This window comes from Oryctolagus cuniculus, chromosome 10 (assembly GCF_051225735.1).
Source record: "Oryctolagus cuniculus isolate XC-2025 breed Fujian yellow rabbit chromosome 10, ASM5122573v1, whole genome shotgun sequence".
Classification (NCBI taxonomy): Eukaryota; Metazoa; Chordata; class Mammalia; order Lagomorpha; family Leporidae; genus Oryctolagus; species Oryctolagus cuniculus.
In genome coordinates this window covers 8,965,981-8,980,585 of record NC_142876.1, presented here as the reverse complement: position 1 = coordinate 8,980,585, position 14,605 = coordinate 8,965,981, and the positions used below count along the sequence as shown (strand labels likewise).

Genomic DNA, 14,605 nt, shown 5'->3' with positions numbered 1-14,605 from the left:
TACGCTCACTGCTCCTCCTAACAAAGATTCAGATAGCTCAATTCACAAAGACACACACATACATACACACATTAAAGAATCTACTCTAATGTTCAACACAAGATGTGGAGAGCTCAAGGCACATTAGCATCTGGACAACTACGTGGGCTTGCAGTTTTTCTGTATTTCTGAACTTGCCTCCTATGTGGACCCAGTTTGAAGATCACTTGGCCTTCAGGTCTCTGAGTGTCTCTGGTCTGAAGCCGCAGAAAAGACCCCAGCCCATATCATGTAGTCTTCTCACCTCAATAACTACCCTTCATTAGGTCCATGTCCATCATCATCATGATAGGGTTTTTTCTATTTCATTCACTATTCAGCATTTTCCACCAATCCAGAAGAGAGGATTAACATTTTAACTTCATGCATGTGAAAGGAAGATTATCTTCTTGTGAGTTAACCAAAACAACACTCATCTCTAAAAGATTATGAATAATACTATGGCTGCTTTGAGTCCTGACAAAAGTGAAGTACATTGAATTAAAGCTGGAAATAAATTTTAGAGAGGCCAATGAAGATTGCAAAAATATTTATTCTACAGATTTTGTACAAGAAAAATATATTTCTCTGCTGAATAAATGCCTCTAGAAATCTCTGAGTCATTTCACTGTAAATAATGACTTTTTTAAAAAAAAATCATGTTTTATTTATTTTAAAGGCAGAGTTACAGAGAGAGGAGGAGGAGGAGAGAGCGAGAGTGAGAGAGAGAGAGAGTGCAAGCCCTCCCATCTGCTGGTTTACTTCCCAAGTGGCTACAGTGGCCAGGACTGGGCAAGGTCAAAGCTAGGACCCCAGAGCTTCTTCCAGGTCGCCTATGTGGATGCAGGGGTCCAAGCATATGGGCCATCCTCCACTGCTTTCTTAGGTGCATTTGCAGGGAGCTGGATGAGAAGCGGAGCAGCTGGGTCTTGAACCAGTGTCTGCATGGGATGCCAGCCTCACAGGTGGAAACTTAACCAAGAATGTCACAAAACTGTCCCCTAAATAATAAAATTTTAATAGAAATTGGTGAGTCAAAGGTTTATCTCTATAAGTGACAGATCCATATTAATTCTCTATTTCCTATCCTTTTTTTTTTTTTTTTTTTTTTTTTGGACAGGCAGAGTGGACAGTGAGAGAGAGAGACAGAGAGAAAGGTCTTCCTTTGCCATTGGTTCACCCTCCAATGGCAGCCGCAGCCCGTGCGCAGCAGCCGGCACACCGCGCTGATCCGGTGGCAGGAGTCAGGTGCTTATCCTGGTCTCCCATGTGGTGCAGGGCCCAAGCACTTGGGCCATCCACTACACTCCTGGGCCATAGCAGAGAGCTGGCCTGGAAGAAGGCAACCGGGACAGAATCTGGCGCCCCGACCAGAACTAGAACCCGGTGTGCCGGCGCCGCAAGGAGGAGGATTAGCCTAGTGAGCCGCGGCACCGGCCTATTTCCTATCCTTTTAAAAAGCATAGTCCCCGGTAAATTCCCTAGTTACCTTTAAGCATTTGTAGAGTCAAGACAGTATGTTTGAAATACTTTAGAAGTTAGAAATCTCCCTCTGATGAATTAATGTGTACTACTTGAAACTAGAATTTCTATTAGAAATGAAGTATCATTAATCTTACATGAAGAATTTTTTTTTAATTTTAAGTACTTTTCTATTTGCCTTTGGAGAAAATTTCAATCACTTATGTTCAGTTTCTAATCAAGCTCTAAGGGAAAACACAAGCAGTTACCAATTCACAAGTGCTTTGGGAATGAAATTCCATCATGACGAAAAGGTACAAATGGTCATTTTGCAGCTGGAGGCACTAAAGGAGTCTCTTAAGTCAAGGCCACTATACATGTGTTTTAACTGGAAAGAAAATCGTACGTTTGTCTGAATTTGAACCCCTACCAGGGTTTCAGTTATGAGGGAGAGAAAAGCTCCATGGAGAGGGTTTGAAACTCAATCTAAGAATGACAGCCCATAGCAAAATAACAATTACTGGGTTCAGTAGCTTTGTAATTCTATCAGCTCACACTGTCTAGGTAATGTTCAATTAGAACTTGCTTTATTTACATGAGATAACAATATACACTCAATAATGTTCCTTTTATGATGGTGTCATCAAATCAATTTAATGTGTGACCTCTCAGAATTTCCTGGTCACTGATATTAACTCGTCACTATTTTTCAATTTAATATCTTACATATGTATATATATATATATATATATATATGTGCAAAAATATAGTATTTTTTTAATGATGGCAGGCAAACATTCTAAGATTTTGTGCCTCAGGAAACATGGATAAATCAGTATGTGTGGCCTGAAAAACAAATTAACTGACCAGTTGTGTTTTTTTTTTGTTTTTTAATGCATTGTCTCGTAAAAGAACTGATTTGGGAAGACGCAACAGCAAAGTAAAGATGCAGTGGCATAATAGGCCATGATTGGGTAATCAACTCACTTGTGATGCTGGAAACAGAATGTTTCATCTGGATGCCCAGTTATTGCCCAGAATTTTTAAAACAAAACTAAATTGGGCTGAAAATTGTGGTTGATCTGTTTCAGTCAAGGCTATTTTAATTCATGGGTAGTGACACCAGTGCTGTGGAATTCTGGGTGTGTGGTTCTACCATAAATTAACTGCCATGGACGTTTTATTCTCCATGTAGATTAAGATAATAAGACATTGATCACACTATGTCATGGGGACGGACACATCTGTCGCACAGTGCGTACCAGCTCAGACGTTCTCCACATCTGCAATCTTCACATATGTTGTAAATTCACAGGAGTAGGATGGGCACTTCCTGATTCACAAGATCCTTTTAAAACAAACAAAAACCATGTCTTGTCTATAGCCTGCAATTGTTCTAGAATCCAAGTTAGTTGGGGGCCAGTGCTGTGGTATAGCAGGTAAACCTGCCGCCTGCAGTGCTGGTATCCCATGTGGGCACCGGTTAGAGTCCTGGCTGCTCCGCTCTGATCCAGCTCCCTGTGTGACCTGGGAAAGCAGTAGAAGATGTCCCAAATCCTTGGGCCCCTGCACCCACGTGGGACACCCGGAGGAAGCTCCTGGCTCCTGGCTTCAGATGAGCGCAACTCCTGCTGTTGCAGCCATCTGGGGAGTGAACCAGCGGATAGAAGGCCTCTCTCTCTTTCTCTGCCTCAGCCTCTCTGTAACTCTGCCTTTCAAATAAATAAATAAATCTTTAAAAAAATAAAATCAAAAAACCAATTTAACTAGGAGCAAATTCCTTCAATTTTAGCAGAAACTAACAGCCAAAGAAACAAATGAAATATATTTCTCTTCTTCAATATTCTCATAGTCAAACTCAGGAGCACAGAGTGTCAAAGTCAGTAAACTTTACCAGGCCATATACCGACAAGATTGACAAACCTTAGAACACTTTCTCCTCTAATCCTGCCTCTTCGTCAACTTAAAGAAGATGTATGGGAAGATTCTCTTGTGTGTGGCATCATGATTTTCTAGTTAATGTTCTGCAATCTAAATTTGCAAACCCCCTCCTCCAGTTCTAATTTATAAAACTCATAATTGGCTAGCAATTATTCACTATTTATATTACAAAATATAAAGAAAATAAAAGTTAAAAAAGAAATATGTTCCTGAAAGCCACAAACAGGTTCGTGAAAATTTTCCCCACAAACATTGCAACAGTCCTTCTGAAAGTTTAGTTTCTTTGATCAGCAACACTAAACCTCAGGTGTTAAGTACTGATGAGGAAAAACTACAAATAATTCAGCTACTAAACATAAAATGGAAATCGGCATAACCACTACCAGAGTAAAGACAAATATTAATATAACTAATTGATCAAGAACACTTGTTAAACATATTCTAGAAAGATACTTTGGCCACTTTAAATAGAGGTGCCATAACCTAATCTGAAGTGAGAATAAGAGTCTAGCCATTACACAAGAAGATGTAGTTATTAAGTAACTTGAGGGTAGTAATTGTCAAGCCACAAAAATTTGAGTAAGATACTTAATGATTTAGTGTTGAAGAAGTATTTTGGGCTAATACAGGAAAAACATGAAGGAAGAAAAACTTGACCAAAATTTTACAGGAAAGAAGGTGATCATGGTAAAAAAAAAAAAAAAAAAAAAAAAAAAAAAAAAGCCATCTAGGGAGAAGAGACAATCCTAAAGTGTGAGTACTATGTCAAGGCAGTAGCAAGCACAGACTGAGATTAAAATCACACTGCCCTCTGACCTCTACCCTTGCCTTGGCCACCATCTTGCCCAAACAAGAGGAGTTAGGGGTTGTGGCCCAATGCCCACGCCAGGTCCAGGAATTTCACATATGAATTAAAAACTTTTCCAAAAAACAGAAGGAGAGAGAACATTTCAAACTCATTTTATGAGATCAGCATCACCTTGCTACAAAAACCAGAAGAAACACAAGAAATTATGGACCAATACCCTCTTAAACAGGGATGGAAACTCAACAACAAAATACTAGAAAACTGAATTGAACAGCATATTCAAAGGATCCCACATTGTGATCAAGTAGGAACCTGGAAGCAAGGATGGTTGAGTAAGTTTAAATCAAGAAAAGCAATACACCATGTTAACAAAATAATGTAGAAGACTTCACAATTAACTCAATGACAGCACAAAACGCATTTAGCAAAATTCAGTATGGTTTCATGATCTAAAACTCTCAACAAATTAGGTACACAAAGAATTTATGTCAATACAACAAGGACCATAAATGGAAGGCCCATAGCTAACATCATAATCAAATATAAAAACTGAAAAGTTTTTCCTCTAAGACCAGGGACAAGACCAAAATGCCCACTTTCATCACTTCTGCCCTGCATAGGCCTGGGCCAAAGCAATTGGCAAGAAAAAGGCAGAGGCCTGGAGGGATTGGGAGGAGAGACAGGCATAGTGGGGGAAGGCACTTAAATCAGAAAGAAGTAAAATTACATGTTTGCAGATCATAATATGTATAAAACCCTAAAGACCCCACAACAAGCTGTTAAAACTAATAACTGAATTCAGTAATGTTGCAGGATATAAAATCAATATACAAAAATAGTCATGTTTCTGTGCACAATCAAAAAAATGAAATTCAGAAAAAAATCTCATTTGTAATAACAAAAAGAATAAATTTAGGAATAAACTTAGCCAAGGAGGTGAGACTTATTCACTGAAAACTGTAAAATACCCCGCTCTTTCCTGAATACTATTTTGCCGTCTTTTTTTTCTTTTGCAGGGGAGGGTGGGGGAATCCTATCATTTGTAACATGGATGAATCTGGAGACATTTTGCTAAATGAAAGGAGGCACAGGAAGACAAACACCATATAATCTGATCTGTGTGGAATCTTAAACTGAACTTCTAGAAACAGAGTACTACGGTGGTTTCCAGAGGCCTGAAGAGGAATGGGAAGGGGGAGGAGAAGAGGTAGAACAAAGGACACAAAGTGTCAGTGGATCCATTCATCTATTGCACAGGATGGTGACTTTATTAAATAGTGATGCACTGTATGTTGATTTCAAAATTAATAAGAACACATTTTAAATATTTTCACTGCAAAAAAAATGGTAAGTATGTGAGGCGACAGACTTGTTAAACCACCTGATTTAACCATTTCGTATTGTAAGCATATATCAAAACATCACATTGTACTCTATAAACATAAAGAACCATTTGTCGGCTGGTGCTGCGGCTCACTAGGCTAATCCTCCGCCTGCGGCGCCGGTACCCCGGGTTCTAGTCCCGGTCGGGGAACCGGATTCTGTCCCAGTTGCTCCTCTTCCAAACCAGCTCTCTGTTGTGGCCTGGGAGTGCAGTGGAGGATGGCCCAGATCCTTGGGCCCTGCACCCGCATGGGAGACCGGGAGGAAGCACCTGGCTCCTGGCTTCGGATCAGCATGGTGCGCCGGCTGTAGCGGCCATTTTGGGGGTGAACCAATGGAAGGAAGACATTTTTCTCTGTTTCTCTCTCTCACTATCTAACTCTGCCTGTCAAATAAAAAAGAAGAGGAGGAAGAGGAAGAGGAAGAGGAAGAGGAAGAGGAAGAGGAAGAGGAGGAGGAGGAAGAAGAAGAAGAAGAAGAAGAAGAAGAAGAAGAAGAAGAAGAAGAAGAAGAACTACTTGTCGACAAGAACTAAAACAGAAAGAATCAACACTGCTTTATTTAACCGACCTTATTCCATATTAATCCATAATTCAGACTCTGCCATTTGCCTGCATTCCCTTCACACAATTTCCGACTTCCCCACGTGTGTTCTGTGGCATTGCTGTGGCCTGTCTGCCCCTACTTCCTCAGCTCTAGTCCTCAAAGCCTCGTTGAGACGTGGTGATTCAGCATACTGTTCTAGTTGGTGGCAGAACATTGTAGAAGGCAACAAGTGGCCGGCTCAGTGGCTCACTAGGCTAATCCTCCGCCTTGCGGCGCCTGCACACCGGGTTCTAGTCCCGGTCGGGGCACCGGATTCTGTCCCAATTGCCCCTCTTCCAGGCCAGCTCTCCGCTATGGCCAGGGAGTGCAGTGGAGGGTGGCCCAAGTGCTTGGGCCCTGCACCCCATGGGAGACCAGGAGAAGCACCTGGCTCCTGCCTTCGGATAGGCGCAGTGCGCCGGCCGCAGCACGCCAGCCGCGGCGGCCATTGGAGGGTGAACCAATGGCAAAGGAAGACCTTTCTCTCTGTCGCTCTCTCTCTCTCACTGTCTACTCTGCCTGTCAAAAAAAAAAAAAAAAAAAAAGAAGGCAACAAGTGAGCATACTTCTCAGAAGCAAACAAAAATTGGTCCAAACTCAGTCTCCTTCCACTAGAGTTGATTTCATAACTTTGTTCTCATTCGTTTTGTTTTTTTTTTTTTTTAATTTGACAGGCAGAGTTAGGTAGTGAGAGAGAGAAACAGAGAAAAAGGTCTTCCTTCCATTGGTTCACCCCCGAAATGGCCACTACGGCTGGCGCACCATGCTGATCCGAAGCCAGGAGCCAGGTGCTTCCTCCTGGTCTCCCATGCGGGTGCAGGGGCCCAAGGATCTGGGCCATCCTCCACTGCACTCCCAGGCCACAGTAGAGAGCTGGACAGGAAGAGGAGCCATCAGGACTAGAACCTGGTACCCATATGGGGTGCCGGCACCGCAGGTGGAGGATTAACCAAGTGAGCCACGGTGCCAGCCCCTGTTCTCTTTCCTTTTACAATGAATAGGCTCGGTTTAACCCAGAGTTGTCTAAGTGCTACTTAGACAAATTCTTTTGGTGGCACTTAAAATACTTCTCACATAACTAAAGAAAATCCGAAGGATACCGAAGACCAAAAATAATTTTTGTCTTTCAATAAACACACATCCCTGTCTCTATGATCTAGAAAATTTCCACATTCAGACACGTCAGTCTGTTATTATGAGGGTGCTTCAGAAAGTTAATGTAACTTAAAAACAAGTTTATTTTGGTGCCAAAGATATCTGAAACCTCTGCATATGTGCTGGGGGGCCAGTACTCAGAAAAGCTCATGGACCATACATATCAGGATAAAACTACGCATGATCCTGCTTAATCCATTTTCTCTCTGTTCAAATCATAGCCAGGCTCGGCTATGACACATTGCTTGGCATTGTGTAATCTCTTGCTTGACCTCTGACCACCTGCTCCTTATTTAAAGGTGAATGTAGGCAGACAGAAGGGAAGGGAAGGGAAGAAGCTGTGCTTCCTGTGTGCCCATGTCTGTGTGTCTATGAGTTCTGAGTCTGTGTGCTATAGGCGGGCAGACAACATAAAGTTGATTAGATGTCTAAGCTGGAGACCATGCCCTCCACCACCCCCACCATGTGATCTCATGCCCCTAACTGACCCCACCAGTATACCCACCTGCCAATCAGACTACATAACCACTCCCCCTTTTGGAATAAATAAAAGGCCTGGAACACGGTGGGCCCACCCTTGTTGCCCCGAGCCTTTGGGGTGCGCGGCCCATTGGCCTGCTCTCTGCCTTTGCTTCTCTGCAGGGCAAAGCTCCCTGTAGTTGCTCAAAACCACATGCCTGCTCCCCGTGGCTCGTTTGTGGCCTGCTCTCTGCCTGGTATGGACCCAACTTAGCTTCTAGACTTCTTCCCCCAATAAAGCCCTCAATCTCCTGCACATCTCTCTTACTGAATAAAAAGCTTAAAAATTCACCATGTTGCCTGGTCTATTTGAGCCAGTATTCAGAATTCTTTTCTGAATACATGGCAAGAACCCACAGATTATTAATATTGAAAATTATTAATAAGCTGGCCAATAACGTGGGCGGATGTGCTAAGAACCTCTTTTTGGGATCCTGTACTAAATTCTGTAAAAGGAGCTGCTAGGAACCAAGAAAGTAATATATAGCAGTTTATAAAAGTTGTGTCACAATCACCTTCCCCTTGACAGTTGAAATAAATTAAATCTGCTCCCCATAGTATCTCTCCCTCTCAGATTTAACCTCTACATTGATTTTTGACCAAATAGCCTTAAGACTTGAAATAATCAAACTGCATCAGAGAAAACACAAATGATGTATTTTTATTTCTGATTTTTACACTCAATCTTAATCATTGAAAACAGGAATTAAGCCAAAACATATACTCAGCAGCTGTCACTTTTTGTCAATTAGGACTTCTCACTAATAGACACAAAGTCTAGCTGATAGACTTTCAATCTACCAAGTGAACCTCAAAAGCCACTCTGCTCAAAACACACAGACACCAACATGAACACTGACAGTGGCTACCATCACATTCAGTCACACCCATTCCATTGGCAGATTCTTGACATTGTTTAAAACATATGTACAAAGAAACAGTTCTGTACAAGAACTTGATCATGTTTGGACAAAAATGAACTTTTTATTAGTTAGTAAGAGTAAACAACAAAACCTCCTAAAATTGTTATTACCTTCATTTTAAGTTATTTGCATGATGTTTATAATTATTTTTTCAACATATAATGGACAATATCTCAACACATATGTGTTTGAAATTGATCCTATAAGACATTTTTCTGGGTAGAACATGCTCTTGATTTGGTCTCTAAGAAACAGGTTAGTGCCTTTTTTTTTTTTTTTTTTTTTGACAGGCAGAGTGGACAGTGAGAAGAGAGACAGAGAGAAAGGTCTTCCTTTGCCATTGGTTCACCCCCCAATGGCCGTCGCGGCCAGTGCGCCTCCACTGCACTCTGGGCCATAGCAGAGAGCTGGCCTGGAAGAGGGGCAACCGGGACAGAATCTGGCGCCCCGACCGGGACTAGAACCCAATGTGCTGGCGCCGCTAGGCGGAGGATTAGCCTATTGAGCCATGGCACCGGCCCGTTAGTGTCTATTTTTACACTTTCTTTGTCCTGGCCACTTCAAAAAACACTTCCATAATGCAATGTTTTTAAATAAATGTCTTCTATGTCTGAAGGAATGGAGTCAACACTTAAAATGATGTCCCTAATTTTTCCTTCCCCAAATAGTCTATCAACCATTCTTTTGCATTAAGTTCTAAGTCCAGTGTGCATCTCACCCATGGCTCCTACTGCCTTTAAGAAGAACAAGGGCTTTATGTGGTCCAAGGAAATGGTGTATGAAAATTGCCATCTATACAGAGTTCTAGGAGGCTGCTGTTTATTCACAACCTTTCCTTCACATCCAATGCAAGAAGAAATACCCACATGCAATGTAAGCAGAGACTGTGAAGGCACAGTGAAAGACTAAGAAGCTTTGGCTCTGAAAGTCTACACACAGACACCGGCATTGTGATGCAACAGCTGCTTGGGATGCCTGCATCCCTATCACATATGCTGGCTCAAGTCCCAGCTACTCCACTTCCAAACCAGCTTCCTGCAGATGTTCCTGGAAAGCAGCAGAAGATGGCTGGAGCCCTTAAGTCCCTGATATCCACACAGGAGACCTGGATGGAGGTCATGGTTTCTGGCTTCAGCCTGGCCCAGCTCAGCAGTTACAGCCATTTGGGGAGCGAACCGCCAGATGAAAGATCTCTGTGTCCGTCTCTCCCTGTCTCTGTCACTCTGCCTTTCAGCAAACTAAATAAATATTTAAAAATAAATAAAAATAATACTCTAAACATGGGCCAAAGTAAATCAGTTAACACATAAGACAGAGAGGAAGGACAAAAGGAAGGGAGGGAGAAGAAGGGAGAACAATGTAAAACAAAATCTCCATCATTAGTACAATAAATTCTTTCCTCTCACATGTCCTTGGTGTGAAGAAGCTTGCCCCTAGGCAGAAATGGGACAAACTGAGATGGCCTTGCTCCTAATCAGCAGCAATACGGGCATCTTTTTGGACCTCCATGTGGCCTCTCCACTTTTTCACTTCTGGATGGGGGAGAGAAATCCTTTTTTCTCACTGCAACACAGGGGTGGACTCAGGTTTTCTGTGCCCTGACTCTTTACACAATTCAGGGCTTCATTACAGCAAAGAGACAAATCACTAACAGAGTTAGTGGAGTCTCTGCTCAGGCAGAGCCCTGAAAGTCTGCTTTGTCAGCCTGGTGACTGCCCTGAAGGTGAGTGAGGGAAGCAGGGCTCTGATGTGGCAAACAGCGTTAATGAACACCTGCCGCACCCCACACAAGTCAAGGCTGACACAGGACCTTCCACCCAGCACAGTCTTGTTACTGCTGGGGACACCGAGATTCCAACTCCTTGTCACCACCATCAAAAATCTGAACGTAGGGGCAGGAGTTTGGCTCACTGATGAAGACACCATTTGGATGCCTGTACTCCACATCAGATTGCCTGGAATGGAGGTGGCTCCATTTTCAATTCCAGCTTCCTACTAATGCATGCCGTGGGAGGTAGCAGGTGTTGGTTCAAGGAGGGGGGTCCCCGCCACCCCCATGGCTCAGCCCTGGCTGTTGCAGGCATTGGCAACATTTCCCTCCAAAGAGGGAAGTGCTTGCTTTCTCTCTCTCTCTCCTCCCTTTCTCTCTCTTTAACATAAACAAACATATTTTTTTAAAAAGATTTATTTATTTATTTGAAAGTCAGAGTTATAGAGAGAGAAGAAAGGCAGAGAGAGAGGTCCTCCATCCGCTGGTACACTCCCTAAATGGCCGCAATGGCCCGAGCTGAGCTGCGCTGATCTGAAGCCAGTAGTCTGGAGCTTCTTCTGGGTCTCCCACGTGGGTGCAGAGGCCCAAGGACTTGAGCCATCTTCTGTTACTTTCCCAGGCCATAGCAGAGAGCTAGATCAGAAGTGGAGCAGCCAGGAGTTGAACTGGTACCCACATGGGATGCCAGCACCACAGGCAGCAGCTTTACCCACTATGCCACAGTGCCAGCCCCAAACATAAGTTTTAAATATTCAAATAATTGGGTTGATGGAAGTTACATAATTGATATATGTACACTGGAATAAAACATGTTTTTCAGATCCTCGTTGAATTTTTTTAATTTTGAAGTGTGGCAGATTAAAAATGAAAATATTTTTATGTTAATTCTGTGATTGATGGGCTAGTGAGATGAAGAAATGTTAAATACTACAATTTAATAATGGCCAACTTACCTAAATTCAACCATTAAAAATATAGTGGAATAACAGAGTTACATTAGAGAATGTACTTTTAAAAAATATTTATTTATTTGAAAGTCAGAGTTACAGAGAGAGAGAGATAAGGAGAGGCAGAGTGAGAGAGAGGTCTTCCATCCACTGGTTCACTCCCCAACTGGCCGCAAAGGCCGGAGCTGCGCCGATCTGAAGCCAAGAGCCAGGAGCTTCTTCTTGGTCTCCCATGTGGGTGCAGGAGCCCAAGCAATTGGGCCATCTTCCACTGCTTTCCCAGGCCATAGCAGAGAGCTCGATCAGAAGTGGAGCAGCTGGGACTCGAACCAGTGCCCATAAGGGATGCTGGCATTGCAGGTGGCGGCTTCACCCGCTATGCCACAGTGTCAGCCCCAGAGAATATACTTAATACAAATAGCTCCCTGCTAATGTGCCTGGGAAAGTAGTAGAGGATGGCCCAAGTACTTGGACCCCCATACCCACTTGGGAGACCCAGAAGAAGCCCCTGACTCCTGGTTTCAGTCTGGCCCAGGTCCAGCTGTTGTGGCCATCTGGGGAGTGAACCAATGGATAGAAGATCTTTCTCTCCATTTCTCTATAACTCCAGCTTCAAATAAATCAATCTTTTGAAAAGAAAAAAATACAGAACAACTGAGACAAATCTACAGTGATTAACTTCTGCCAGTTTTTGATATCAGAAGATGTCTGTCACTCACCATCAGTTATGGTCAATCGTATCACAATGGTTTCATTTTCTCCTGTGCTGGCGTGGAAGCGGCAGCGATACAGCCCTGAGTCTGAGACTGAGGCGTGTGGAATGGTGATGGAACTCCGCCTGCTCCCCCGGCTGCAGTTGGTCAGTATTTGCCTTTGGTACTTGGAGGCATAACTTCTCCCTTGGAGCAAGTTGCATGAAGTTAGGAGGTCTATCTGATGGGGCTGGACCTTCTCCCATGTGACTTGTTGCACTGGCCACTTCATCTGAAGCTGATGGGTGAGTGTGATATTTTTTCCAGATTCTGACATGATGTGACTACTTGGTAGCACAGCAATCTCAAAACTATCTGAAAAGAAGTAAATGAATAGACTTAGGTTGAATTTTTGGAATGAAGGTGGAAGTTACCCAAAAAGTTCCTCTGTAGTGACTGGTGATATTACTTGCTATAGCTCATCAATTGTAGATGATATCTTTATATCATATTTTTATAAGAGAAGGGAATTTTTAAAGGCTAGTAGATGACTAGACGAGAGGATACAATTGTTCACACATAGTCCTTTAAGAATTCCTTGGTTAACCATAGAAAGAGAAACATAACCGAAACCCTTGGTGCTTTTCTCAGTTGTGATCACAGGAAGAGGTTCAATTTCGCAACAAGACTGCTCTGCACTACTGCATGAGTGGTGACTCCCTTCGGGTGTCAAATTTGCAGCTAAGATTTTAATGACCATGAAGAAGACACCAATCATGTCACTGGATGCATGCAGGAAGTCATTTTTAGATGTCCAAGATTGCCTTCTGTATAGGTAGGGAAGGGGCCCACATTCAGTGTGAATTCCTGGTACCAATATTCTTCCACCTTCCCACCAGCATTTCTGGAATTACCAGCACAGGGTACTGCATAAATCATCAAATATCTCAATTGGTGGTTCCTAGAGTGTGTCCTGGGAACCCCAGGAGTGGTCCAATACCTTCCCAGCAATATTAAGATGTTACTGATGCTCTTCACTTTCATCCTCTTGTAAGTTTACAACAGATCTTTCCACAGGCTTTGATAGCCAATGGGATGTTTGCTTAAAAATTCTCGGGTTTCAAATTCTGCTCCATGTTAATTTCTAATACAGTGAACACCAAAGATAACATACATAAACAAGTAGGGAAATTTTGGGGACCTCCATAATTTTCAAAAGTTATAAAGGGGTCCAGACACACACACACACACACACACACACACACACAAATAGGAACCTGATCTGAAAAGTAAACTTCAGGAGATGGTTCTCAAACTTAAGTTAGCCCAGAGTGGTATCACACAGATCTGTTTTCTAGTGAATACGTCTTCTGTTGTCTGATAGCTGTGCTGCTCCCACAGAGAATTGCGACCTACTGTTTAAGGGGAGAGGAGGCTGAGCATGAGGATGTCAGAGAGCTCACGGCACTAGAGGAGGGTGGAAGAGCAGAAGAGCATCTGTCACTTCATCTGTGCCCCCACTGCACTTGGGGCTGGCTTACAACCCAACGGAGGAGGGGAGGGAGGGACAGCAGAAGACAAAAAAAGAGATACCACATTTGAAAGACAGAGATTGAAATTGAAACCAAAATCCAGTATGATTCCCCATCTGTGTGTCTACTTTAATGTAATGCATACTATAATCGGGTTTTATTCCTCACCAAAGACCAACTTCTTATCTTTGACAAGTGGGTTCATGTGTCAAAATTTGCTGTAAAGAGAGAAACCACTGCCCTGCAGTTTTCCAGTTGGCACACAAACAACTACTGACCACAGTTAACCCCACCTAACAACCACACAGAAGACATTTCATCTCATGGTAATAAGCCAACACAAGAAAGGAAAGAGAGATAATCCACAAGAAAATGAAAACATAAGAAAAGTAAAATTTTAAAGGAAACAAAGGAGAAATTGAGATTTTTTTTTTAAAAAAGAAGACAGGGAATGAAAGATGTGAGACAGAGCATAAAGGATTAAGGACAGCCTAAAGAAAAAGCCAAATCAGCCACTGGCTCACTGTGTTGGGAAATCAAAAGCACATGAAAGAAATGAAACAAAGGAAAGAAACACATTTTCATGCAAGTTACCCTGGACCCCGGAAATAAGAGGCAGGCGAGAGTTTTAGGACAGCCCTCAGTGCCCCTGCTCACCACCGTTTCCTTTTTCCTGTCCCTCTACAAGTTGCCCTTACACAGGTAAGCTGCCCTGGATATCTGGTGATGCAGACAGAGTCCCTCTCTGCGGAGTGTCTGCATTTTCACAAACGACGAAACTGTGAGGCAATGGAGAAAATGTGCAGTGATGAACGGCCAGGCTTTGGGGTCACGAATGGAGCTGCCTTGGGAGGAGGATGATATGGGGAG

General features: G+C 42.9%; 1 protein-coding gene across 2 annotated transcripts in view; it reads right to left on the bottom strand.

Annotated features, from left to right (window-relative positions):
- Positions 1–14,605, bottom strand: part of CD226 (CD226 molecule) — a 105,862-nt gene that overhangs the window by 31,574 nt on the left and 59,683 nt on the right. For both annotated transcript variants that reach the window (XM_002713640.6, XM_089304987.1), the window contains exon 4: positions 12,231–12,578. In XM_002713640.6, coding sequence (XP_002713686.4) covers positions 12,231–12,578 — 348 coding nt within the window. The remainder of the gene's footprint in view (positions 1–12,230; positions 12,579–14,605) is intronic.